At 65.5% G+C, this 27241-nt stretch overlaps 2 protein-coding genes across 4 annotated transcripts; one reads left to right on the forward strand and one right to left on the reverse strand.

The window, feature by feature from the left end:
- Positions 1-2522: 2522 nt before the first annotated feature.
- On the reverse strand, positions 2523-15638 carry SLC4A1 (solute carrier family 4 member 1 (Diego blood group)). The gene is made up of 21 exons (XM_033078965.2): positions 15388-15638; positions 15202-15298; positions 14320-14389; positions 14104-14201; positions 12945-13018; positions 12614-12791; positions 12399-12534; positions 11337-11478; positions 10876-10945; positions 9775-9959; positions 9293-9503; positions 8989-9189; positions 8569-8717; positions 7806-8000; positions 7225-7380; positions 7021-7110; positions 6765-6931; positions 6412-6665; positions 6158-6327; positions 5825-5998; positions 2523-3923 (listed from the first exon to the last, which is right to left on the reverse strand). Exons 1-21 carry the CDS (start codon positions 15403-15405, stop codon positions 3843-3845), a joined length of 2916 nt encoding a protein of 971 aa, XP_032934856.1. The 5' UTR covers positions 15406-15638; the 3' UTR covers positions 2523-3842.
- Positions 15639-20196: 4558 nt separating this feature from the next.
- On the forward strand, positions 20197-26559 carry RUNDC3A (RUN domain containing 3A). 3 transcript variants are annotated; one of them, XM_033079001.2, is made up of 11 exons: positions 20199-20384; positions 21865-21980; positions 22110-22243; positions 22970-23055; positions 23212-23301; positions 23397-23477; positions 23588-23753; positions 24747-24904; positions 25037-25174; positions 25522-25628; positions 25848-26559. In XM_033079001.2, the coding sequence occupies exons 1-11, from the start codon at positions 20278-20280 to the stop codon at positions 25988-25990; spliced, it is 1326 nt and encodes a 441-aa protein (XP_032934892.1). In that variant the 5' UTR covers positions 20199-20277; the 3' UTR covers positions 25991-26559. The 3 variants fall into 3 exon arrangements, with proteins under 3 accessions (XP_032934891.1, XP_032934892.1, XP_032934893.1); XM_033079000.1 differs by having other exon boundaries at positions 20197-20384; positions 21865-22243; XM_033079002.1 differs by lacking the exon at positions 25522-25628.
- The last annotated feature ends 682 nt before the right edge of the window (positions 26560-27241 follow it).

Below are 27241 nucleotides of genomic sequence, written 5' to 3' on the forward strand. Positions count from 1 at the left end.
TCCCAGAGTGTCCCATGTCCCCTGTCCATGGGGTGTCCCATGTCCCCTGTCCATGGGTGGCACTGCCAGCAGGTCCTGGGGTGTCCCATGTCCCCTGCCCCGGGGTGTCCCATGTCCCCTGTCCATGGGTGGCACTGCCAGCAGGTCCCAGAGTGTCCCATGTCCCCTGCCCATGGGTGGCACTACCAGCAGATCCCAGGGTGTCCCATGTCCCCTGCCCCAGGGTGTCCCATGTCCCCTGCCCCAGGGTGGCATTGCCAGCAGATCCCAGAGTGTCCCATGTCCCCTGCCTGTGGGTGGCACTGCCAGCAGGTCCTGGGGTGTCCCATGTCCCCTGCCCTGGGGTGTCCCATGTCTCTGCCCCAGGGTGGCACTGCCAGCAGGTCCCAGAGTGTCCCATGTCCCCTGCCCGTGGCACGGAGCACCCTGTGACGCTGCAGGCCCTGGGGTTCCCCCTTTCCAGGGATGATGTTCAGCCCCTCTGGAGCTCCATGCTCCCCCTCATTACCAACCAATTAATTTGCATTTATTTCCCCCTCGTTACTCCTGACCTTCCCTAATCCCTTCCTCCATTTCCCAGGGCTGAGGCAAGTTCAAAGAAGAGCTTGACCTAAATTCCCAGCCCGGGCTGTATCCTGCAGCAGTGACCTCGCTGCCTTCCCAGGGAACAGCAAACCCTTCCAGGGTGGGAAATGTGAGGGGTGGGCGCTGGCCTGGCCTCAAAGGTCGGGATTTGGGGGCTGGGATGGCACAGGGAGCTCTCCTGGTGGCCTTGGGCTGGGAAGCGCCATCCGTGGGTTTTCCTCTCTGGAAAAGGGGCTAGCAGCTCTCCAGGCTGGGGTGCCCACCCTGGGGTTTGTCCCAGCCCCTCGGGGGATTTGGGGCTCCCTTTGGGAGCTGCTCCCTGTCCTGCCCCAGGAAAGGCTGGGGGCGAACGGGCACGGCCCTTCCCACGGCCCCGGAGCCGGTGTCACCCATTCCCTAATGGGATCAGGGATAATCGGGGTCACTGCGGTGCCAGGGGCTGGGGGAGGGGGCAGGGGCTGCTCTGAGAGCTGTGCCAGCAGCGATGGATCAGGGACATTCCCAATCCCTCTGGAACAGGGACATTCCCAATCCCCCTGGAACGGGGACATTCCCAATCCCCTTGGAACGGGGACATTCCCAATCCCTCTGGAACAGGGACATTCCCAATCCCCCTGGATCAGGGACATTCCCAATCCCCCTGGAATGGGGACATTCCCAATCCCATTGGAATGGGGACATTCCCAATCCCCCTGGATCAGGGACATTCCCAATCCCTCTGGAACGGGGACATTCCCAATCCCATTGGAACGGGGACATTCCCAATCCCCCTGGAACGGGGACATTCCCAATCCCCCTGGAACGGGGACATTCCCAATCCCTCTGTATCAGGGACATTCCCAATGCCCCTAGATCAGGACATTCCCTTCTCCCTGGAATGGGGACATTCCCAATCCCCCTAGATCAGGGACATTCCCAATCCCTCTGTATCAGGGACATTCCCAATCCCCCTAGATCAGGACATTCCCAATCCCCCTGGAACGGGGACATTCCCAATCCCTCTGGAATGGGGACATTCCCAATCCCCTTGGAATGGGACATTCCCAATCCCTCTGGATCAGGGACATTCCCAATGCCCTTGGAATGGGGACATTCCCAATCCCCCTGGATCAGGACATTCCCAATCCCCCTGGAATGGGACATTCCCAATCCCCCTGGAATGGGACATTCCCAATCCCCCTGGAATGGGACATTCCCAATCCCCCTGGAACGGGGACATTCCCAATCCCCCTGGAACGGGGACATTCCCAATCCCTCTGTATCAGGGACATTCCCAATCCCTCTGGAACGGGGACATTCCCAATCCCTCTGTATCAGGGACATTCCCAATCCCCCTGGAATGGGGACATTCCCAATCCCTCTGGATCAGGGACATTCCCAATCCCTCTGGAACGGGGACATTCCCAATCCCTATGGAATGGGGACATTCCCAATCCCCTTAGAATGGGACATTCCCAATCCCCCTGGAACGGGGGACATTTCCAATCTCTCTGGATCAGGGACATTCCCAATCCCTCTGGAACGGGGACATTCCCAATCCCTCTGGAATGGGGACATTCCCAATCCCCCTGGATCAGGGACATTCCCAATCCCCCTGGATCAGGGACATTCCCAATCCCCCTGGAATGGGACATTCCCAATCCCTCTGGATCAGGACATTCCCTTCTCCCTGGAACAGGGGCAGAGATTCCTGGGATGGCCACAGAGAACCCAGGGGTGGCTCTGGGAACGTTCCAGAACTCCAGGATGCAGCGAGGATTTGGGGATTTGGGATCCAGGGATATCCCAGGACACCATGCCAAGGATCTTGGGGCACCCCCAAGGGATGCTGCTGCTCTCTTTTGGGGGGAGTTCAGGCACCATCCCAGAAAATTCCCAGCTGGAAAGAAAACCCCCACTTCCTTTCTGATTTTATTAATTTGTTTATTAAAGCCTGATACAGAGGTGTGGGGAAGGGGAAGGAGAAACCCCCAAAGAACAAAACATTTTTATTTCAGACACGTAATTAATAAAACTAAACCAACCCAAACACGAGGCTGCTGCCCCTTCCCACCCCCCACCCACGCCGGTTTTGGGGTCCCTCACTCTGATATTTGCAAAAAGGGACAAATTTGGGGCCTGGTCTGGCGCTCTGCACCTTGGTCACATTCAACCCTTGGGGCTGCCTGGGGCAGAATCAGCCCTGGCAGGATCGGGGATGCTCTGGGCTGGGAGAAATCCCAAGGGAAATGGGGCAGGACACGGAGAGCAAGCGAGGGAAAAACCAAGGAAAAACTGCACGGATTTACCTGAAATGCTATAAAAATAAAGAGGACTAATTAACTAATTAACACTAACTTATCAGTTAAATGACGCTGCCAGACTGGTCCGTAGAGTTTAGGCCCTGACCAGGATCCTTTAAAATCATCTCTTCTAGAAAATTCTAGATTTTGCTATAATTCTCTAGTATATACACACACGCACATGGCCCCGCTGCAGCGGGGGCACAACCAGCCCGAAAAATAAATTACAAACCCCCCCAGTAGCATCAAATATACAGATCACTCCTTGCAGTACTTATTTTTTCCTTTTTTCCTTTTTTTTTTTTTTTTTTTGGTATTTTTAAGGTGCTTTTTCAGCCTTTTTTTTTTTATTTTTGCTTGGCTCTAAGTGAACTCTACCTGCAGAAGCATCAGCATAATTGTAGGTATTTTTGGTGTGTTTTTAGCGCGATTTTTTTCATTGTAAATGTATAAACCCCCTTGCTGGGGTATTTACATCCTGGCTCTGGGATGTGCTGGGAGCTCAGCTGAGCGTTGACCCCATGGAGGAGGAGATGGAGAAATGGGAAAAGGGCTCCAGAGTTCAAGGGTCTGTCCCAGCGTGTTGAAAATTGATCTGGGGAGAGGGGCTGGGCTGGGGGAGCTCCCATCCTGCAGTGTCCCTGTCCCTGCCTTCCTCCAGCCTCCGGGGTCTTCCTCTGGCTCCTCCCCAAGCTGGTGGCCTTGGGGACAGGACAGGGACACATCCCGAGGGTGGAGGGGGGCTCATGGAGCTCACCCAGCCCAGCAGCCCCTTCCCCAGCAGGCAGCAAGGTGGGGAGGGGTGAGATCACATCATCCAAAATATCTTTTAAAATAGACCAAAAAAAGGGAAAACAAAAAAAAAAAAAAGCTCCATTCCCAGGGTGGGCAGGTGGGGACTGTCCCCAGTCCTTGGTGGCCCCAGGGTGGCAGCAGTGGCGATGGAAGCGGGGCTGGGGGGGCATCGGGGGGGCCTTAACTGGGCATCTGCACCTCGTTGTACACATCTGTCCCCTCGGCCTCGTCAAAGGTCACCACGGCGTCATCTGCGTCCAGCTGGGGAGGGGAGAGGCCGTGAGGGGACAGGGAGGGGACAGGGCAGGGATGGGGACAGGGATGGGGACAGGGATGGGGTGAGGATGGAGATGGGGACAGGGTGAGGATGGGGATAGGAATGGGGACAGGGATGGGGACAGGGATGGGGACAGGGAGGGGACGGGGTGAGGATGAGGATGGAGCAGGGATGGGGACAGGGATGGGGACAGGGATGGGGTGAGGATGGAGATGGGGACAGGGTGAGGATGGGGATAGGAATGGGGACAGGGATGGGGACAGGGATGGGGACAGGGAGGGGACGGGGTGAGGATGAGGATGGAGCAGGGATGGGGACAGGGATGGGGACAGGGATGGGGTGAGGATGGAGATGGGGACAGGGTGAGGATGGGGATAGGAATGGGGACAGGGATGGGGACAGGGATGGGGACAGGGAGGGGACGGGGTGAGGATGAGGATGGAGCAGGGATGGGGACAGGGATGGGGCAGGAATGGGGCAGCAATGGGATGAGGATGGGGATGGGAACAGGAATGGGGTGAGGATGGGATGAGGATGGGGATGGGACAGGAATAGAGTGAGGATGGGGATAGGGACAAGGTGAGGATGGGGATGGGGACAGGGTGAAGATGGTAACAGGGATGGGGTGAGGGTGGGGACAGGGATGGGAATGGGGCAGCAATGGGATGGGATGGGGATGGGGACGGGACAGGAATAGAGTGAGGATGGGGACAGGGATGAGGTGAGGATGGGGACAGGAATGGGATGAGGATGGGCACAGGGACAGGGATGGAACAGGAATGGGGTGAGGATGGGGACAGGGATAGGAATAGGGCAGCAATGGGATGAGGATGGGGAATGGGGACAGGAATGGGATGAGGATGGGGACAGGATGGGGATGGGGACAGGGATGGGGGACAGGAATAGGGTGAGGGTGGAGATGGGGATGGGGACAGGGATGGGATGGGGACAGGGATGGGGACAGGGACACTGATGGGGTGTGAGGGGCTGGTGAGAGTGTGGGAATAGGGGATGGGGACAGGGACGAGGTGAGGATGGGGACAGGAATGGGGCAGGGATGGGGCAGGGATGGGGATGGGGACAGGGTGAAAATGGGAACAGGAATGGGGTGAGGATGGGGACAGGGATAGGAATAGGGCAGCAATGGGATGAGGATGGGGATGGGGACAGGAATGGGATGAGGATGGGGACAGGAATGGGATGAGGATGGGATGGGGATGGGGACAGGACAGAAATAGAGTGAGGATGGGGACAAGGACGAGGTGAGGATGGGGACAGGGATGGGATGAGGATGGGGACAGGGACAGGGATGGGGTAGGGACGAGGTGAGGATGGAGACAGGAATGGGGACAGGAATGGGGCAGGAATGGGATGAGGATGGGGATGGGGATGGGGACAGGGACGAGGTGAGGATGGGGACAGGAATGGGGCAGGGACAGGGTGAGGATGGGAACAGGAATGGGGTGAGGATGGGAACAGAGATGGGAAGAACAGGGACAGGAATGGGGCAGGAATGGGATGAGGATGGGGATGGGGACCAGGTGAGGATGGGGACAGGAATGGGGCAGGAATGGGATGAGGATGGGGATGGGAACAAGAATGGGGTGAGGATGGGGACAGGATGGGGATGGGGACAGGGACGAGGTGAGGATGGGGACACCAGTGGGAATGAGGGCCACAGATGGTGACAGAGATGGGGATGGGGATGGAGGGAGGATGGAGACAGGGATGGGAGGAACAGGGACAGGAATGGGGCAGAAATGGGATGAGGATAGGGATGGAGACAGGGATGGGAAGAACAGGGACAGGAATGGAGGTGAGGAGGGAGCAGGAACAGGCAGAGAGGCGGGGCTGGCACACGGGCGGCTGTGCCAGGGCTACGCACACATCTGAGCTCGATGTCGCGGAAGATCTTGGGGAGCAGGAAGCGCCGCAGGGGCACGGTGAGGATGAGCACGAAGGGCAGCGCCAGCGAGGCTGGGGTGGACTTCACCACCCACAGCACCACCAGGAAGATGATCTGGGTGAAGGTGAACAGGTGCATCCTCCAGGTCTTCACCTGCGGGACCGGGAGCCGGAGGTTGAGCACAGGGACGGCGTCCCACACCCCTCAGGGTGCCGGGCAGTGCCCCGAGGAGCCAGCACTGCAGGAGGAGCTCTGGGCCATTTTCAGGGGTGTCACAGCTCAGGACACCCCCAGACCCGTGGGGTCACTCACCCGTGTCACGTAGGGCTCGTCAGGGTGGTACTTGGGGGGCTTCAGCAGGAGCAGGATGCGGTCGAAGAGCTGGATGCCGAACAGGGAGGTGACCCCCATGTAGAGGAAGATGCCGAAGAGCACGGCCAGAGGGATGAACCTCAGGATGGGCTCCATCAGGATGGAGACACCTGCAAGGGAAAAGGAGAGGTTGTGGAGAGACCCTGGGGACCCCCAACCCTCCCTGCCCATCTGGAGACCCCTCCCCAGCTCACCAATGAGCACGGCCACCAGCAGGCCGCTGATGCGCTGCTCCTTGACCTCCAGGATCTGGGGCTTCCCGCCCGGAGCAGAGGTCTTGCTCATGATGGTGAGGGCGTTGGCGTGGGTGATGGTGCGGACGGTGGTGGCACTGAGCCAGGGCATCCCAAAAAGGGCTGCCAGCCCCCCCATGGCCACGATCAGCAGCAGGTCCAGGTGGAAGCCGGTGCCCTTCACCAGTTTCCTCTCGGGCTTGCTGACAATGAGGCTGTGGGGACACAGGGACCGGTCAGTGACACAACTCCCCTTCCATCCCCAACCTGCCAGGCGCCCCAGAGCCCTCCCCTGCCCTCATCCCCGTCCTCACGTGGTGATCTGTGTCTCGAGGAAGATGAGGATGAAGACGAGAAGGGCAGGAATCACGCAGGCAAACATCATCCAGACGGGGAATTCGACCTTCTCCCCCAGGGGATGGATAAACCAGCCCCGGAGAGACGAGTTGGTGACCTGCAGCCCTTTGGGGACGCTCAGTTTCTGCACGGGAGCAGAGAGGGGACAGTCAGGGGTGGCACACAGGGAGCAGCACCCTCTCCCATGTCCCCCCCAGCCCTGCCCTCCCAAACCTGGGTCTCCGTGTCCTTGATGAAGAAATCAGCCAGTGACATGACGAAGATGGAGATGGGCACCCCGAAATCCCCGATCAGGCGCCGCACCTGTGGGGACACCGTGAGACACCTGCATGGCCCCCCCTCCTCTGCAGGGACAGGCACAGCCTCAGCCCCCCGTGCAGGGGGATGGGGGGACCCCTCCGTGCCCCCCACCCTCACCTTGCCAGGCAGGAAGGAGCTGTTCTTGAACTGGCGCAGGAAGAAGGCCAGGAAGAAGGTGCCGGCCATGAGGACGAGGGACAGCAGGGCCATGTTGGGCTGTGGCCCGTCCTGTGCGCTGCCATAGGTCTTCTGCAGCGGGTGGGTCTTGAAAATCTGGGGAGGGAAGAGCAGAGAGTGAGGGAGAGTGGGGATGGGGATCCCTGCACCCCCCTGCCACGGTGGGAGCCCTGTGGCGCCTTCCCAGTGGGTTCAGGGTGTGAACCAGGGGTGGGTGAGGCCGAGAGCTCAGCACAGGGGGTGTTTTTAGGGTTGATTTTCTGTGTGGTTTTGGAAGTGGGGACAGAGCAAGGGCTCGGTGGTGCTGTGGGGATGGACAAGAGTGCCCCAAAATTCCTCTGCAGAGAGGAGCGTGGGTCACAGAATCACGGAGTGGTCAGCACTGGAAGGGGCTGGGAAACACCTGGGAAAGGGGAGCAGGCACCGGGAGATTCCCTCCCTCACCTGCATCCCACCGTTTCTATGGAAACCTGGGTGACAACCACAATCTGCAGCCCCCCACCCCAGCGTGGGTCCCTCACCGTGACCAGCTTGGAGAAGGTCTCAAAGATGAAGATGAGGGAGATGAGGAAGGAGAAGATCTCCTGGGTGTAGCGGGACAGGTAGCGCACCAGGAAGCTGCCCTCGCAGGCCACCACCACCAGCACCAGCAGGATCATCCAGAAGCCAATCCAGACCCGTCCCACGATGTACTCCAAGCCATTGCTGCTGCAGAACTGGGGAGGTGGGGGGCACAGCCCTGTCAGCGCCCCTGGCATGGGCACCCAGCTGTGCTGGGCACACGGTGGCTCCGTGTTGGATCCCTGGGATCGCCCATGGGGTGTCACCCACATGGGGACACCTGTTTGCCATCTCCCACCGTGCACCTCGTGCCACCCCAGGGCCACCACATGTGTGGTGTCACCCCTGGGTCATCACACGGGTGGCATCGCCCCTGTACACCCTCCATGTGCCATCCCCCCTGTGCCATCCCCACTCAACCCTGTCCCTGTGCCATCCCCACTCAGTCCTGTCCCTGTCCCTGTCCCATCCCTGTCCCTGTCCCTTCCCTGTCCCTGTCCCATCCCTGTCCCATCCCTGTCCCTGTCCCCATCCCTGTCCCTGTCCCTGTCCTTGTCCCATCCCTGTCCCTGTCCCTGTCCTGTCCCTGTCCCTGTCCCTGTCCCTGTCCCTGTCCCATCCCTGTCCCATCCCTGTCCCTATCCCTATCCCGACACCCCAGCCCCGCTATGGGGACAGCTTGGTGGCAGCTGGGGCACACCCAGGGGCGCAGGTGGCACCCACCGAGTAAAAAGCTTCCTCAAAGACGAGGAGGGGTCCCGAGAATCCGACGACGAGGAGGGGCTGGGCGCTGAGGAGGCTGAAGAGCACGCACTGCACGCAGGTCGAGATGAGCAGCTCCGACACCCCCATCATCTGGTTGGTCTTCTCACCTGCGGGGAGCGGAGCCGGTGGGAGCCGGGCTGGGGGGGACAGCGCTGTGCCCCCAGCCCACCCCTCCCGGACCCCCCGGAGCATCCCCGAGGGATGGCGGAGAGGCGGAGACGTCCCCAGCCCCACACTCTGTCCCCAGCCCCACTCCCCCTCCCCAGCCCCACGCCCCGTCCCCAGCCCCACGCCCCCTCCCCAGCCCCGCGCCCCCTCCCCAGCCCCATTCCCCGTCCCCAGCCCCACGCCCCCTCCCCAGCCCGTCCCTCCCATTACTCAGCAAGCCCCCGAAGGTGATCGCGGGGGACAGCGCCGCGAAGTAGATGAAGATGACGGCGGCCAGGCACTGGGGGTTCAGCGCGTCCTTGATGTCGCTGAGATATTTGGGGTAGCGGCGGCGGATGTCCCGCACCAGCCCCCCGAAAGGCCGCCCCGTCCTGCGCAGGGGGTCATCGTCCTCCGGCGCCTCGTCCAGCCCTGCGGACACACCAGGTGGCCGTGAGGGGACCCCGTGTCCGAGGGGTGTCCGGCCAGCCACGGGGACAGGGCATTGCGGGGGTCGGGGCTGTCCCCGCCGTACCCAGATCTTTTGGGAAGTCCCCGAGGTGCAGCCTCTCGAGGGGTTGGTAGCGCCGTCGGAGCAGCTCCTGCTGCAGCGGCACCAGGGCGCGGAGCAGCTGCTCGTTCGGGGGCTCGCTGGGCGGCAGGACGATGCTGGAGTCCAGGAAATCCTCCACGCCCCGCACCAGGTCCTGCCGCGCCTCGGCCAGGTACGCGTCCCGGCGGAACACCTGCGGGCCGGGCCGGGATTCAGGCAGTGCCAGCACCCCCAGGGTCCCCTGAGTGTCCCCGTGGGGACACGGGGCAGAGAGGGGGCACCGGGGCTTGGGGGATAAGGGGACAAAGGGAGGTGAGGGCACAGAATCTTGGGGACAAGGCCATGAGACCACAGAGGGTTGGGGACGTGGGGATCAGAGGGGGACGTGGCACAGGGGGACAGGGATGGGGCCGCCCGGGGGGTGGTGGCAGTGACAGTGGCGGTGACAGGTGTGTGACCCGTACCCTCTCGGACATCATGGTGGCGATGGCACGGCCGATCTCGTGGTAGCTGATCTGGGGGGTGTCGGGCCCCAGGACCACCACCAGGAAGCGGACGGGGACGGACACGTCGAGGACACCGTCCAGTGTCACCGCGTCCTTCAGGCGCACAAAGGCCAGCACTGGCTGCTCCAGGAAGGCTGCACAGCCTGGGGGGAGGATGGGACGGGACAGGGATCATGGGGGACCATGCACGGGGACACGGGGACACAGGAGCACAGGGACACAGGGGACGGGGACATGGGGACACGGGAGCACAGAGACACAGGGGACGGGGACACGGGGACACAGGAGCACAGGGACACAGGGGACATGGGGACATGGGGACATGGGGACACGGGAGCACAGAGACACAGGGGACGGGGACACGGGGACACGGGAGCACAGGGACACAGGGGACACGGGAGCACAGAGACACAGGGGACAGGGACATGGGGACACGGGAGCACAGAGACACAGGGGACAGGGTCATGGGGACACGGGAGCACAGGGACACAGGGGACAGGGACACGGGGACACGGGAGCACAGGGACACAGGGGACGGGGACACAGGGGACACGGGAGCACAGAGACACAGGGAAAACTCGGGAACGTCGGGAATGGAGACGAGGTGACACAGAGACGTGGGGACACGAGTGGGAGAGGGGCACAAAGATGCGAGGTCACTGAGACAAAGGGGCGAGTGGGCGTGCAAGTACAGGGACAGACGGACACACGGATGGGTGGGCATGGAGTACAGGACATTGGGACATGGGGTCACGGGGGACACAGAGGCACGAGGGCATGGGGACAGGGGACATGGGAGAGGGGCCCGGAGAGCAGCGCTGAGCAGCAGCAGCAGCAGCATCAGGCGGCGGCGAGTGCTGAGAACGGGGAGAGGCGAAAAAGGCGCAAGAAAAGCAGAGCGTGAGGGGCACGTGGCAAAGCTCCCCCTGCACCCCCCGACCTGCACCAGCCCCCCGAGGCTGCACCCCCAGGCAGCGCCCACCACCCAGCCCAGCACCCACCACCCAGCGCCCAGCACCCAGCCCAGCACCCAGCACCCAGCGCCCGCTGAGCACTCACCCACGAGCACCAGGGTGGCCTCGGCTCCCTCTGGGATTGTCTCCAGGAGTTGGGGCTTGGGGACCCCGCTCTGTGCAGGCAGATGGAGGGCAGGAATCAGCCAGCCGGCCTTGGTGGCTGTCCCACACTGTCCCCTGTGTACCCTGCATGTCCCCCCTCTCTGTCCCTGTGTGTGACACGCCCGGCACCTTCCCCTGCATCTCCATGTCCCCTTCTGTCCCCTGTCCCTCCTTCTGTTCCCTGCGTGTCCCCCTCCACCTCCTGCATGTCCTCCACTATTCCTGAGTCTCCCCCTCTGTCCTCAGAGTGTCCCCCACAGTTCCCTGTGTCCCCCCCTCTGCAGGTGTGTGCGTGTTCACAACTGGAGTGTGCACTTGTGTGTCAAAATGTGTGTGTCCCCAGCCCCACACCACAGTGTCCCCAGTGTCCCCAGCACCCCCGTGCCCCCTGTCCCCACTCACCTGCTCCTTCCCTGCGATCCTGCTTATCTCCACGGGCCGCTGCTCCCGCAGCAGTGGCTGCTCCACGTCCGTCCTGCTGGTGCCCGAGCGCTGCACCAGCGCCGGCGGCATCGTCCACACGGACTCATCCTCGGTGGGGTGGCTGAAAACGCCGGGGGGCAGCGTCAGACACCCCAGAGTCAGACCCCAGTGTCACCCACCCCAGTGTCACACACCCCAGTGTCACCCACCCCAGTGTCACCCACCCCAGTGTCACACACCCCAGTGCCACACACCCCAGTGTCACCCACCCCAGAGTCAGACCCCAGTGTCACCCACACCAGTGTCACACACCTCAGTGCACCCCAGTGTCACCCACCCCAGTGTCACCCACCCCAGTGCCACCCACCCCAGTGTCACCCACCCCAGTGTCACCCACCCCAGAGTCAGACCCCAGTGTCACCCACCCCAGTGTCACACACCCCAGTGTCACCCACCCCAGTGTCACACACCTCAGTGTCACACACCCCAGTGCCACCCACCCCAGTGTCACACACCTCAGTGTCACACACCTCAGTGCGCCCCAGTGTCACACATCCCAGTGTCACCCACCCCAGTGCCACCCACCCCAGTGTCACACACCCCAGAGTCACACACCTCAGTGCACCCCAGTGTCACCCACCCCAGTGTCACCCACCCCAGTGTCACCCACCCCAGTGTCACCACCCCAGTGTCACCCACCCCAGTGTCACACACCCCAGTGTCACACACCTCAGTGTCACCCACCCCAGTGTCACACACTCCAGAGTCAGACCCCAGTGTCACCCACCCCAGTGCCACCCACCCCAGTGTCACACACCCCAGTGTCAGACCCCAGTGTCACCCACCCCAGTGTCACACACCCCAGTGTCACCCCCCCAGTGTCACCCACCCCAGTGCCACCAATTCCTCCCCAGACAGCCCCAGCCCTGTGGGTGCACGGGTGCCCCCAATTCAGGCTGAGGAACAAATCTCCCCCACCCTGAGCTGGACACACTGGGGAGGGTCCCAGGCCTCCCCCGGGACCCCCAGCCCTGGCTGTACCTGTGGCGCAGCAGCAGCGTCCTCATGGCATCGTCCCTGTCCTGCGGCTTCAGCTGCCCCTCGTAGATGAGCTGGTCCAGGAGGATGTGGACGATGGCCGGCAGCGAGGTGGCCTCCACACCCAGGAGGATGGCACCTGTGGGGACAGCGCTGTCACCGTGCAGCCAGTGCGGGCTCCTCGCCGCCCTCCTGGCGGTCCCCGGAGGTGTCCCCACCTTTGTTCAGAGCCCGGCGGATCTCCAGGAGGCTGTGGTAGGTCAGGAAGGAGAGATGGGGCTGGCTCCAGTCCCCCGATTCCTGGAAGTCCTCCTCCAGCTTGAGCCAGTGGCCGGCCTCCATCCAGCACAAGTCCTTCGCGTTGTCCAGCACCAACTCGTGCAGCTCCACGTATCCCTGCAGCCAGAGACGGGGGGTCAGGGCCTCACTGGGGACTCCCAGGACACTCAGCATCACCCCAGGTATCCCCAGGGATGAGCTGGGGTGGTCCCAGGGTCGCCACCCACCCCCAGACTGGGGAGGGAATGGGGTCGCTGGAGCAGCACCCACCTCGTGTGTGCCCTGCTGGGACAGGAGCCTCCTGCTCCCCGTTGCCTCCAGTTCCACATCGTTCACTGACACAGCTGCAAGCGGAGCCACCGACACGTTAGCAGGGCCCTGCCCCAACCTGGACCCCCCCGGGCTCTGCTATCATCACCCCCATCCCAGCCCCCTTTGGGGTCACCTTTGGTGTCCCCTTCTCCACCATCCCCACCCCAGCCCCGCTGGGCACTCGCTGGATGTGCCCCCCGTGCTGCTTCACCCCAGACCCAGCTGGAATTTGCTAGGTGTGCCCCTCCGCCACCTCTCGCCCTGCCCGTGCCCACCTCGGTCCCGTCACATCCTCCAGCCCGGCCCCTGGGCCAGGGTGACACTCTGGGGACATCACCCTGGCCGGCGTGAGGACTTGGCTGGTGGCCACCGCCCCGCCACCGGCACAGCCCCAGGACCGAGCACCAGCACCGAATGGGGACACGGGGACAGCACATCCCCGGCCAGCCTGACCCCCGAGTGTCGCTGTCCCCGTCCCCTGCCTACCTGCGGCCCCCCCTGCGCTCCCCATGTCCCCGCGGCTCCGTCCCTATAAAGTGGGGAGCGATCCCCGCGGCCGCCCTGTGTGCACCGTAAATCCCGCAGCACTTCCTTTGCTGACAGTAAACACCAGCGCGGCACCCGCCCGCCCGCTGTCACCCCCACCTTGGGGACAGGCTCACCCCGTCCCCCTCCGCCCTCCGCGGGGACCAGCGCGGTCCCCGGGCCGTCCCAAGCGGGGTCACCCGGCGGGGGGATGCTGCGGGAGCCTCATCCCGTTCTGCCGGGGCGAGGATGCTGCGCCCGTGGGAGCAGGGATGGGGCGCGTCCCCTGCCGCTGTCCCCGACAGTGGTGGCGCGGCGCACGGGCACGAGCGTGTCCCCGTCCCTGCCCGCCGCCACCGCCACCGAGCCGCCCGGCGCCAGCCAGCGTTCGGCCCCAAGTGGTTCTTGTCCTCACCCCAAACAAAGAGTTTATTTATCCTCAATCAGTGGGCGATTACGGGCAAGTGGCAGCGGTCACCCCGCGGCGTGCCCTGACGCCCGGGTGACCGTCACCCCGCGGAGGGTGGGACACGGGGGTGGCAGGAGCGGGGCAGGCAGGGCTTTGTCCCCCGGGGCCCCCGCGGTCACTCACGCTGCCCTTCGCCACGGCTGGGGTGTCCCGGGGGGGCCCCGGCCGAGCGCCTCTTCCCGTCCAGGTCATAAAATCCCCGGCGGCCGGGCAAAAACTGGCTGCAAAACACACACCGCGGGCACGGGGGGTTCAGCGCCGGGCACCGCGGGTGCCACCAGCCTCGCCCGGGGATGCCAGCCGGGCAGGCAAAGCCCCCGCCCCGATTTGGGGACTCACCGCAGGGGTTTCATCTCCTCGGCCCTGGCCCTCCACGCCTGCAGGGGGGACCCGATGCCAGCGCCGGCCCCTGCGCGGAACAGGGGCAGCGTTAGCCCGGTCTGTGTCACCCCCGCGGGGGACCCGAGCCCAGACTCCCCCTCAGGGTGGCGGCTCGGAAACAGCCGTGCCTGGGGCGAGGGGATGCTGTGCGGAACGCAGACCCCCAAACTGCCCTCGCCTCCCTCCAGGGGAGCTCAAGGGCCTCGGGTGTCCCCGAGCTCAGCCCCGCTTCAGGTACCCGCAGCCGGAGGTGGCACCTCACGGACTCCACAGGGAGTCGCTGCCTTTGGGCGATGCCACCCTGGGGTTGGTGGCCCTGCCTGTCCCCTCCGAGCGAGCCCCGCTGCCACGCTGGCACCCAGGAAACGCATCCATGCAACGCTGTGCCCGTGCAACGCATCTGTGCATCCCATGCAACGTGCCTGCGCCATGCTGGCACCCATGCAGCGAGGCGCCCGTTCGCCATGCGTGCCCGTGAGAAGCTGCAGCCAGGAAACTCCGAGCCCATGCACTGCTGGTGCCCGTGCAACGCCCCTGAGCCGTGCTGGTGTCCTGCACAGCTCCACAAAACTCTGCTGCCAGCGTGTCACCCCGAGCCGTGCTGGTGCCCCTACAATGCTGGCACCCAGCTGGTGCCGGTGTCCCTGCGGTGCCATCACCCCTGCCAGGTTGTCACCCGCCTGATGCCATTGTCACACATGCAGCAGTGTGCCCGGGTGGCACAGCAGCCCCCTGCTCTGCCACACCCGCAGTGTTGGCACCCCTGACGCCGGTGCCCATGCCATGCCAGCCGTGGTACCGTGCTGCCAGTGTCCCCCAGCGTCCCCAGGAGCCACTCACTGCTCATCTCGCCCAGCGACAGGTGAGAGCTCTTCAGGCCGGGGTCCTCGTAGCCTTCGGGGTCCAGGGTCCTCCTCAACCCCTCCTCGTAGGCCTCCTGCGGGACACAGAGAGGGGTCAGCAGGCCTGGCCGGGGCCGTGCCGGGGCGCAGCGGCGGGGCCGGGGCGGGGGCCGGGTGTCCCTACCTGGCCGGGCCCCTCCATGGCTCCGGGCTCGGCCCCCGCTGCCGCCTCGGCGCGTCCCGGCGCTCAGCCCGGTGCCACCATAACCCGGCGCTCTGCGGGGCGGCCACGGGGAAACGAGAGAGAACAAGTTAGCAGAGAGCAGGGCATCGCTCGGAGCCCCCGGGACCGCGCTTTGTCCCCGGGGATGGGGCTGGGGCTGGAACCGCGGCCGTTCCCGCAGCCTCTGCCTGCCCGACCCGCTCCCCACGGGCTGGGAGGTCCTGGGCTTGGGGGTCCCCAGGGAGGTCATGCCCTGCCCTGTCGCCACACGGGATGGGAACGGACGTCAGGACACGGCCGAGCCCCGGCAGTTTGTCACCAGGGACGTGGCATCGCGCCCTGAGCCACCCGCGCCCACGCAAGCCGTGCCCTGCGCTCAGGGTCAGTCCCGCACGGACCCACAACCGGGGTCGGGTCCCACATGGATCCACGCCCAGGGGCTGGGGTCCCACACGACCCTCTCGTGTGTGGGTGGGGGTCCTGCACAGTCCCACACACACGGGCAGGGTCTGGCACACAGCGCCCTGACCCCCCAGCACACGGCCCCGGGGGGAAACTGAGGCACAGCTGGACTCACCGGACACCCCAAACCCGGACGGGGTGAGCACCCCAAAGCCCCCCAGGGCCCCCCTCCTGCTGCTGCCCTTCCATCAGCCCCCAGACCCTCTGCAGCACCCAGCGCCTGCAGCCCCTGTCACCCCCTGTGTCCCCTGTGTCCCTGTGACCCCTGTGTGTCCCCTGTGTGTCCCCTGTGTCCCCTGTCACCCCCCTGTGTCCCCTGTCACCCCCCCCCGCGCCCCCCGCAGCTGCCCCAGGGCTGCGCTCGGGACAACCGCCAGGGGGCGCCCTTCCCGCACTCCGCGCCCCCCAAATTCCCCCCCCGGGGCAGCCCCGGAGGGTCCCGGGGGTCCGGACCCCCCCCGGAACCTCCTCAGCCGTGACCCCCGCCCGTCCCCCTCCCCCTCAGTCTCTGAGGAGGGGCGTCATGACCCGGGACCCCCAAAGCCGCTGTTCCACCCCCCCGAGGGGACCCCCACGGCTCGGGGGCACGGGGGGCTCCGGCTGTGCCCGGTGACCCCCGCCCGGGGACCCCGCACCGGGGCTCAGGGGCAAGGTCAGGGCACGGGCGGCTTTGGGGGGAACCAGCCCCCCCAGATCTCACCAGGGTGATGCAGGAGCTCGCTCCCGGCCGGGAGCCGGGCTGGGGGTCCCGGACACCCCGCGGGGGCCACACGGGATCCCCGGCGGGGCCACACGGGATCCCCGGCGGGGCGCGGGAGCAGCGGCGGGGCCACGGGATGGACGGCGAGCCTCTGACTCGGCCGTCTCCTTCCTGCCCCGCCTGGCCCCGGGGCCGGCGGCCCCCGGCCCCCCAGCCCGGCCTGTCCCGGGCCCCCCCGGCCCCCCCAGCCCCGCCGGCGGCTCTTGCATCAGCCCGGAGCTCCGGGCTGTGCCCCGCTGATAACGCCCGGCACCGGGCGTCGGCCCCCGCCCCGCTCCGCCCGCTGCCCCCCGCTCTGTCCCGCAGCGCCCCGGGCCGGGCTGCGGGGCCGGGAACCCGCGGGGAGCTGCGGGAGCGGCGGCGAGAGCAGCGGGACCGGCCGGAGCCATCCCTGCGGGAGCGGCCGGAGCCATCCCCGCGGCACCGCGGCCGTGAGGAGCCCGCACAGCCCCGCACAGCCCCGCACAGCCCCGCACGGAGCCCGCACAGCCCCGCACGGAGCCCGCACAGCCCCGCACAGCCCCGCACAGCCCCGCACAGCCCCGCACAGCCCCGCACGGCCCCGCACGGAGCCCGCACAGCCCCGCACAGCCCCGCACGGAGCTCGCACAGCCCCGCACAGCCCCGCACGGAGCCCGCACAGCCCCGCACGGAGCCCGCACAGCCCCGCACGGGGGGGGCTCGCCCGGGGACCCCGGACCCGCATCAAGCGGGGGATGGAGTCCGCGCCCCTCATCCGCCAGCGGAGCCCGTGTGCCCACAGCACCCAGTCAGTGCCACTATGGGATCCATACATCCCACAGCACCCGCGGCGTGCCCTATGGGATCCATACAGCCCACAGCACACAGCCAATGTGCCCTATGGCATCCATACATCCCACAGCACCCAGCCAGTGTGCCCCTATGGCATCCATACATCCCACAGCACACAGCCAGTGTGCCTCTATGGGATCCATACATCCCACAGCACCTGACAGCGTGCCCCTATGGCATCCATACATCCCACAGCACTCAGCCAGTGTGCCTCTATGGGATCCATACACCCCACAGCACCCAGCCAATGCCCCTACGGGATCCATACATCCCACAGCACCCACCCAATGTGCCCTATGGAATCCATACATCCCACAGCACCCAGCAGTGCCTGGGATCCCTCCTGCAGCCGATACAGCCCCCACGGCCCCCTATGGGATCCATACATCCCTGTCGCGGCTCACACCTCCCACACCGCACCCCGCAGGCTCAGCACGGAGCCCGCACAGCCCCGCACGGTCACCGGGATCCTTCCCGCAGCCACCAGGGCTCTGCGGAGCCCCCAGACCCCGCACCACGGCTGGGACCCCTCTGCCTCCCCCCCAAAGCACATCCCAAAATATCCGGGCAGCGCGGGGCTGCTCCTGGGTACGGCTCCGCATGGATCCCATGCGTCCCACAAATCCCACACATCCATCCATACATCCCACACATCCCACAAATCCCATACCTCCATCCATACATCCCACACATCCCACACATCCATCCATACATCCCACACGTCCATCCCACACATCCCACACATCCCACAAATCCCATACATCCATCCATACATCCCATACATCCATCCATACATCCCACACATCCCACACATCCCATACATCCATCCACACGTCCCACACATCCATCCATCCATCCATCCATCCATCCATCCATCCCACACATCCCACAAATCCCATCCATCCATCCATACATCCCACACATCCATCCACACACCCCACACATCCATCCATCCATCCCACACATCCCACACATATGGATTCCATACATCCCTCACCACCCCACGGCACTCCTGGGACCCCTCCCACGGCCTATGGAGCCCACACCCCCCACCCCCCAGCACCCCCCACCCCGACAGCCCCGGGCCCGCCCCGGGACCCCCCGAGTGACCCCGCACCTACCCCCGGTGCCTCGGCCGCCCCTGCCCGCGCTCTGCCTGCGGCTGCCCGGGCTGCCAGACTCCAATGCCTGAGTCACGCTCACCTCCCTAATCTTGCCCCCCTCGGGCTCACCCGGCCCCCCCGGGGCCCCCCGGAAAAACAAGGTTATCGGGGTGCAACATCTGCGGGGTGCCGAGCTGCGCCCTGGCTGAGCCCCGCCTGCGCCCCGCTGTCCTCCCGGGCCTGGCCCGGTCCGGCACCCCCGGACCGGCTCCCGCTGCCCCCCCCCCGGCCCCCCAATCTTGTTTACTCCGGGTTTCCCCGCAGGGAATCCCCGGGATCCCCCCGGTTGTCCCCCCCGCCTCTTTCCGCTGGGTTGGGGTGTTCTCCTTTTTTTAAAAAAAAAATTGAAAAAAAAAGGGGGTTCCTGGGGAGGTTTCCCGGGGAGGAGGCGCGGGGGGGGACACGGGGACGGGGTGTCCCCTGTGCCATGGGATCGGTGTCACTGGGGTGTCCTGGAGGGGCTGGGGTGCCTTGGGGGAGGGCGAGGTGCGTGTGTGAGGGGTGTTCATCCCTGTGCACCATCATCATCCTCACCATCATCACCTACGGACGTGTCGCGACACTGACAGCCTTTAAAAAGGATCTCAGACCCGAAATCGCGATCCCAAAGCGCAGGGCACGGGTGAGGAGGGCGAGCCTCGCACACACACACACATACCTGTGCACACACACACACACACACACGTGTGCACACACACACACACCTGTACACACACCTGTGCCCACAATCCCACCCCAGCCCCGCTCTGGGGACTCCCCCAGGACCCCCCAGCACCGGGGTGACCCCTCTGCTGTCCCCACACCAATTTTAGGGCCCCATCCCTGCTGAGGACTCGGCCACACGCGTTGGGGACCTGGTGGGGACCTGGTGGGGTGGCAGAGGGGTGGCGCTGGGTCTGGGTGTCCCGATAACGTCCCCGGCCTTATCTGGGCGCTGCCAGGGGCTCCCCTCCCTGCCCAGCCCCGGGGGTTTCGGGGGTCCCTCCCCGCTCTGTGCCCACCTGTGCCCAGCCGGGTTCCCGTGGCTGAGGCCGCCTTGGTGGGACACAGGGTGGGTGTGACACGTCCCCGAGGGGCACAGCGGGGTGGGACATGTCCCCGTGGGGGCTGTCCGTGTGCTGAGGGTGGCTCTGATTTATCTGGGGGTTGTGGAGGTTTGTGTAGGATTCACCAGCCCCCGCTTCCCGATTTTTCTGTCACAACAACGGGGAAACTGAGGCACGGTGAAAAAACGGGGGTGGGGGGGTCAGCCCCTGCCCACCCGGTGAGGGGGGTCCCCGCGGGTGGTGGGGGGGTGATGCTCAGCCCCCCCAAAACAGGGATTGGGGCAGGGGGTGGCGATCTGAGCCTCGGGTGGGCAGAAGACCCCCCCTCAAACCCCCTCCCCTTCACCCCCCACCAGCCGCGCGTCATGTGGGGAGGGACAGGTGGGGACCCCCCCGGCCCTCCCCTCCTTACCCTCCCCCCCCCATCCCCCGGAGGGAGATTTGGGGGGCCGGGGGCGGGGAGAGCATCCCTTTGGGGGGGCGGCGCACGGCCCGCGGCGTGGGCTCGGCGGAGCACAGCGAGAGCGGAGCGGGGGCCGCGGCCGGGCCGGGGGGGTCCCCACGGGGGAAGGGGCATCGCCCGCGGCCGCGGAGCCTGGGCCGCTGGATGGAAGCGAGCTGGGTGCCGGCTGCCATGGCTCTGGGGCTCTCCTCCAAGAAAGCTTCCTCCAGGAACATCGCCGTGGAGAGGAAAAACCTCATCACCGTCTGCAGGTGACGGGGGGGGCACCCCAGAATTGGGGGGGGACGGGGAGAGGGGGGAGGGAGAGGCGCGACCACCGCCGGTGGGGATGGAGGGGATGGGGGCGGGGAGGGGAGGCGGTGGGGAGGAGGGCTGGGGGGTTCATCCCTCCCCCCCGCCGCCCCTCCACCCTTTGGGGGGATTTGTTGTTGCTGCAGTCGCTTTTTTGAGGGGGGGAAATTCAGATTTGGAGGGGGGAGGAGAAGGATGGGGATGCGGGAAAGGCGGGGGGGGGGAGCGGAGCTGCGGGGCCGCGGGGCTGCGGGCGGTCGGGCTGGGGCTGCGGGGGGCTCCGGGGGATTCCGGGGGGCTCCGGGGGGCTCTGGGGATCTGCAGGGGCTGGGGGGATCGCGTGGAGGGGACACGGGGGGCTGGGGACACAGTGACAACATGGAGGAGGCCGGTGCGCGGATGTCGGGGGTCGCTGGGGATGGCGGGGGGATGCGGGGGAGGAAGGGAGGGTGAGGGGGGCACTGGGGGCAGTGGGGTGCGGGGGGGGGCTGGGGCTGGGGACCCCCATGCGGGCGGGGGCCCAGGAAGTGACGTCAGGGCCCCGGAGCGGCGGGGATGGGGGATGAAGGATGGAGGATGAGCGTTGTCATGGAGACTCCCGGCTGGACCGGGATGGGGGGGCAGGAATGGGGCGATGGGGGGCGCGGTGGCTCCAGCTGGGGTGCGGGGCTGGGGTGACACCCCCGAGTGACACCCCCGGGGCCTGGTGAGGGGCTGCTGGTGCTGGCAGTGCTGGAGCCCGGCCCAGGGCTGGGGGGATGCGGGAGGTACCAGGGTCTGGGCAACCTGGCAGGGACCCCCAGGGCATCACGTTGGGGTGTGGGGACCCCAGGGCTCCTCACTGTCGCACGGGGCACCTGCAGACCCCACTGCCAGGACATGGGGACCCTTGCCATGGCCTGGGGTGTCCAAAGACCCCGCTGTCACTGTGGAGCCCCTCTGGACGCCCCCAGCCCTCACTGCTGTGCCATGGGGCGCCTCACGGAGCTGAGACACCTCCAGCTGCTGTGCCAGGCTCCCCTCGGGCAGCTGTGACCCCCAGAACGGGACCATCCCCCCCAGCCAACACCTGCCCCGTCCCGCCCCGTCCCGCGGCTCCGTGTCCTCGTTGTCGCTGCGCCCCGAGCACGAGCGGCCGGGCGGAAGGGGAAACCATCACCGCCCGCGCACGGCCGGGGAGGAAGGGGGCCTTTGTTCGCCCTTCCTGGCCACTCGCACAGCGGGGAGCAGCGGCCGCCCCTCGGGGTCCCGGGGGACGCGGGGGTCACCGCGCCACAGCCCAGCCCGACGCGCTCTTCCCGCTGCCGGGAGCGGGAGGCGACAGCTGGAGAAGCGATTTGCTCCGGGGCTGAACCCCGGCGTGTGCCAGGCGGGGAGGAGATGTGGCTGTGGCTGTGGGTGTGTGTCCCCTCCCAGCTGTGACATCCCCCCCCCGCCCAGGTTCTCGGTGAAGACCCTTCTGGAGAAGTACACGTCGGATCCCATCGACGACTCCTCCGAGGAGTTCGTCAACTTCGCCGCCATCCTCGAGCAGATCCTCAGCCACCGCTTCAAAGGTAACGGCGGCCCCAGGGCTGTCCCTGCCGCCATCCCGTGTCCCGCGGAGGGTGGGGATGGCCCTGCTGGCACCAGGAGGGGCTCGGCTGGCGCAGCAGCCCCTGAGCACAGCCCGTGGGTGCCCGCAGGTCCCGTCAGCTGGTTCAGCTCCGATGGGCAGCGCGGGTTTTGGGATTACATCCGCCTGGCCTGCAGCAAGGTGCCCAACAACTGCGTCAGCAGCATCGAGAACATGGAGAACATCAGCACCTCCAGGGCCAAGGTCAGCAGGGTGCCAGTCCTGTCCCTGTCCCTGTCCCTGTCCCTGTCCCCATCCCCATTTCTGTGCCTGCCCCTGTTTCCATTCATTCCACCCTGACCCTGGTACATGGACCCATCTACATTCCCATCATATCCCATCATATCCCATCATATCCCATCATATCCCATCATATCCCATCATATCCCATCATATCCCATCATATCCCATCATATCCCATCATATCCCATCATATCCCATCCCATCCCATCCCATCCCATCCCATCCCATCCCTGTATCCCATCCCATCCCATCCCATCCCTGTATCCCATCCCATCCCATCCCTGTATCCCATCCCATCCCATCCCATCCCTGTATCCCATCCCATCCCTGTATCCCATCCCTGTATCCCATCCCATCCCATCCCATCCCTGTATCCCATCCCATCCCTGTATCCCATCCCATCCCTGTATCCCATCCCATCCCATCCCATCCCATCCCATCCCATCCCATCCCATCCCATCCCATCCCATCCCATCCCATCCCATCCCATCCCATCCCATCCCATCCCCACCCCTCCTGCAGCTCCATCCCACATCCCCATGGACACAACAGCAGCTGTGGATCCCCGTGGTCCCAAAAAACCAAAAAAACCAGCTGAAAGCCCCTCTGTGTGGGGTGCTGGAGTGCTGGGGTGGGTGGGAATGTGGGGGGCAGATTGGGAGCCCCCAGCTCAGCGCTGCCCCGCAGGGCCGGGCCTGGATCCGCGTGGCGCTGATGGAGAAGCGAATGTCCGAGTACATCTCCACGGCCCTGAGGGACACCCGGACCACCAGGTGAGCACCTGCTGGCCAGGGCCACACCCGCGCCGAGGGGGGGTCTGGGGTGCCAGGGGGGGTCTGGGGTGCCAGGGTGGGGCTGGGGTGCCAGGGTGGGTCTGGGGTGCCAGGGTGGGTCTGGGGGGGCACACCCAGCCCTGTGCTGCCCCACAGGAGGTTTTACGACGACGGGGCCATCATGCTGCGGGAGGAGTCCACGGTGCTCACGGGGATGCTCATCGGGCTCAGCGCCATCGACTTCAGGTGGGCACAGGTGACACAGGGGGGACAGGGGCCCTGACTGACAACCTCGGGGTCCCTGACCTCCTCCTCCTCGTCCTCCTGCTGCCTGTGCTCAGCTTCTGCCTGAAGGGAGAGGTGATGGACGGTAAAACGCCCGTGGTCATTGACTACACGCCCTACCTGAAGTTCACGCAGAGGTAGGAGCTGGGTGCCCTCCCTGGGGTGGGGACCCTCTGTCGCTCCCCCAGCACCACCGTGGGGGTCCCTGAACGTGTGAGAGCCCCTGCTGAGCCCCCACACCCCCCAGCTACGACTACCTGAGCGAGGAGGAGGAGCGGGGCAGCGTGGAGAGCAGCACAAGCGAGGACAGCTCGCCTGAGCACCCCTACCTGCCCCTGGTCACCGACGAGGACAGCTGGTACAACAAGTGGCGCAAGATGGAGCAGAAATTCCGCATTGTTTATGCCCAAAAGGTACCAACAGCCAGGGGAACAACGTCCCCAGGGTGCTCCAGCCTGATCCTGACCTGACCCTGATCCTGATCCTGATCCTGATCCTGACCAGACCCTGATCCTGACCTGTCCCTGATCCTGACCCCGACCTGTCCCTGATCCTGGTCCTGACCTGTCCCTGACCCTGACCCTGATCCTGACCCTGACCTGACCCTGACCCTGACCTGTCCCTGATCCTGACCTTGACCTGACCCTGACCCTGACCTGTCCCTGATCCTGACCTGTCCCTGATCCTGACCTTGACCTGACCCTGACCCTGACCTGTCCCTGATCCTGATCCTGACCTGACCCTGATCCTGACCTGTCCCTGATCCTGACCCTGATCCTGACCTGTCCCTGACCCTGACCCTGACCTGTCCCTGATCCTGACCCTGATCCTGACCCTGACCTGACCCTGATCCTGACCTGTCCCTGATCCTGACCTGTCCCTGACCCTGATCCTGACCAGACCCTGATCCTGATCCTGACCTGTCCCTGATCCCGACCTGACCCTGACCCTGATCCTGACCAGACCCTGATCCTGATCCTGACCTGTCCCTGATCCTGACCAGACCCTGATCCTGATCCTGACCAGACCCTGATCCTGACCTGTCCCTGATCCTGACCTGTCCCTGATCCTGACCCTGACCTGACCCTGATCCTGACCTGTCCCTGATCCTGACCTGTCCCTGATCCTGACCCTGACCTGTCCCTGATCCTGACCTGTCCCTGATCCTGACCCTGACCTGACCCTGATCCTGACCCTGACCTGACCCTGGTCCTGATCCTGATCCTGACCTGTCCCTGATCCTGACCATGACCTGACCCTGATCCTGACCCTGACCTGACCCTGATCCTGACCTGTCCCTGATCCTGATCCTGACCAGACCCTGATCCTGACCCAGCCCGCTCCTGGTCACTCTGGGTGGCCCTGGGGACATCGGGGGCGCTGGCAGCTGATGTTGGCTCACACAGGGGTACCTGGAGGAGCTGGTGAGGCTGCGGGAGTCGCAGTTGAAGGACCTGGAGGCCGAGAACAAGCGGCTGAAGCTGCGGCTGGAGGAGGTGATGGTGCAGAACCAGCTGGAGAAGAGGGAGCTGGAGGGCGTCATCCTGGAGCTGCAGGAGCAGCTGTGAGTGCGGACCCGGGGGCTCGGGGGGGCTGAGGGGTCCCCAGTGCCCCACACGTCCCCTGGGCAGTGTCACCTGGCAGGTCCCCAGCACTGGTGGCTGTGCCAGGTGCTGAGCACTCACCTCTGCTGCAGGACGGGGCTGATCCCCTGTGAGAACCCACAGCTGGCCCAGCTCTCCAAGGAGATGGTGACACCCCTGGTCAACCAGTGGCCCTCGCTGGGGACCCTCAATGGCAACGAGAGCGGCTCGGACAGCAAACTGTACAGAAGGTAACCCCACAGTGGGGACAGAGCCCTGCCAAAGCACCCTGCCCACCCTGGGGGGACACGGGAGGGGCTCAGGGCTGTGCCAGCCCCAGGGGTCTCAGGGCTGTGCCATCCCCAGGGGTCTCAGGGCTGTGCCAGCCCCGGGGGTCTCAGGGCTGTGCCAGCCCCGGGGGTCTCAGGCTGTGCCAATCCCCAGGGGTCTCAGGGTTGTGCCTATCCCGGGGGTCTCAGGGCTGTGCCAGCCCCGGGGGTCTCAGGGCTGTGCCAGCCCCGGGGGTCTCAAGGCTGTGCCATCCCGGGGGGGTCTCAGGGCTGTGCCAGCCCAGGGTCTCAGGGCTGTCCCTCTGCAGGCACAGCTTCGTGAGCACCGACCAGCTCTCGGCCGAGAACAGCCTCAGCTCCGACTCCCAGCGCCTGGGCGAGGGCAAGCGCGAAGGGGAGCCCTGGGGGCCCTTGGGTAAGACCCCTCCCCACCATAGGGTGCCCCCGGGGCTCCCCACGTGCACCCAGGGGTCCAGACCCACCAGTAGCCCCCTCCTCATGGTTGGGACGCTGCCCCAGCAGTGCAGGGACACCCGGGTCGCCCCCAGAGCGGTGGTGCCTGTCCCCCCGGGGTGGCAGGGCAGGGACACGAGGCTGAGCCCCCCCTGTGACATCCCGCTCTGTCCCTCTGCAGGGAAGGACCCCACGCCCTCCATGCTGGGGCTCTGCGGCTCCCTGGCCTCCCTGCCCAGCTGCAAGTCCCTGGCCAGCCTCAAGTCCAACGAGTGCCTGGTGAGCGACAGCACGGAAGCCAGCCCGACCCGCAGCCCCAGCTGAGACCCCCGGCCCCCGCGCCGCCCCCCGGCCCGGCCCGGCCGCCGCAGGACTGAGCTCGGACCCCCTGGCCAGCCCGGACAGCGAGGGGCTCGCCCACCCCAGCGGGGAGGGGGCACCGACATCCCCCTGCCCATCCTGAGACCCCCGAAGCCCGGCTGGACACACGGACCTGAGGGATGGGGGATGCAGGGCTGGGGGCCAGGCGAGCTGGGGGTGGGGGAACGGACTGTGAGCGGTGGGGGGACAGTGAGTGACAGCTGTGGGGACACGGCAGTGAGTGACAGCTGTGGGGAGCAAGGGGGGTCGGGGCCAGGCCCTGTCCGGGGGTGAAGGTCCGGCGTGACCCCCTGTCCGTCCTGCTCAGCCCTTGGTGCCCACCCGGGCTGGTGTCCCCCAGCTCCCTGCACTGTGAGGGGCTGCCTGTCCCCCCCTGCAGCATCCCCACAATGGGGGAGGACTCTTCTTCCCCCCCCTTTCCTCCCCCTGGGTTGTTTTGGGTGATTTTGGTTTTTATTTCAGCCCCATCTGCCTTGTTGGAGCAAAAGGAATCAATAAACGCAGCAAGCAGAGCTGGCCTGTCACCCATGTCCCCAGCTGGGGACAGAGCCCTTGTGCCCCTCTGCCATGAGGTCCTGGCCCAGGCTAGGAGGCTGGGGGTCCAGTGAGGGGCAGGGAGGGCACCAAGGATGGGGCAGCCCCCAGCCCATCAGCAGTGGGTGCTGCTGGGGGGAGGATGGGGGTCCTGGGGTCCCCTAACCCCAGCAGGGACCCTGTGGGTGACAGTCCTGTGCCCACACAAGGCCGTTGCTGTCACCCCACGAACGCCTCTACAGCCCCCCAGCACACAAAGAGAAATCCCTCCACTAAGAGACAATAATTTTATTTAAGAAATTTGGAGAAATTCCCTCCGTGAGTCCCGGGGTGAGGGGGGCAGTGCCCGCAGAGCTGGGGCAGGCCCGTGCAGGGAGGGATGGGGCAGGGGTGCCCCCGGAGCAGCAGTGTCTGTCCCCACACAGGGTCTGTCCCACCCAGGGTGTGACAGTGACCGGGGACAGCCCAAGTGGGAGGAGAGGTCCAGAGGCAGGGAGAGGGTCCTGGCACGTCCCCAGGCCATGCAGAGCCAGCGAGGTGAGGCTGTGTGTGAGTGATGGTCAGGAGGGGCAGATCCCCAGGCAGAGCAGGGCTGGGGGGTCCGGGCAGGCAGGGAAGCCCCCAGGGCCTGGGGTTTGGTCCTTGCCAGAGCCCCAGCTC

This window comes from Catharus ustulatus, chromosome 23 (assembly GCF_009819885.2).
Source record: "Catharus ustulatus isolate bCatUst1 chromosome 23, bCatUst1.pri.v2, whole genome shotgun sequence".
NCBI classification, from domain to species: domain Eukaryota; kingdom Metazoa; phylum Chordata; class Aves; order Passeriformes; family Turdidae; genus Catharus; species Catharus ustulatus.

What these genes read in the sequence shown, in the direction of transcription:
- SLC4A1 (XM_033078965.2), bottom strand. An exon ending in CCTTCTCCAAGCTGGTCACG is followed by an intron (nt 7,381 to 7,805) that starts GTGAGGGACCCA and finishes TTCCCTCCCCAG; the next exon opens with ATTTTCAAGACCCACCCGCT. An exon ending in CTCGAGACACAGATCACCAC is followed by an intron (nt 6,666 to 6,764) that starts GTGAGGACGGGG and finishes GTGTCCCCACAG; the next exon opens with CCTCATTGTCAGCAAGCCCG.
- RUNDC3A (XM_033079000.1), top strand. Translation starts at nt 20,278, where the DNA reads ATGGAAGCGAGCTGGGTGCCGGCTGCCATGGCTCTGGGGCTCTCCTCC. An exon ending in CTCAGCGCCATCGACTTCAG is followed by an intron (nt 23,302 to 23,396) that starts GTGGGCACAGGT and finishes GCCTGTGCTCAG; the next exon opens with CTTCTGCCTGAAGGGAGAGG. An exon ending in GACAGCAAACTGTACAGAAG is followed by an intron (nt 25,175 to 25,521) that starts GTAACCCCACAG and finishes GTCCCTCTGCAG; the next exon opens with GCACAGCTTCGTGAGCACCG.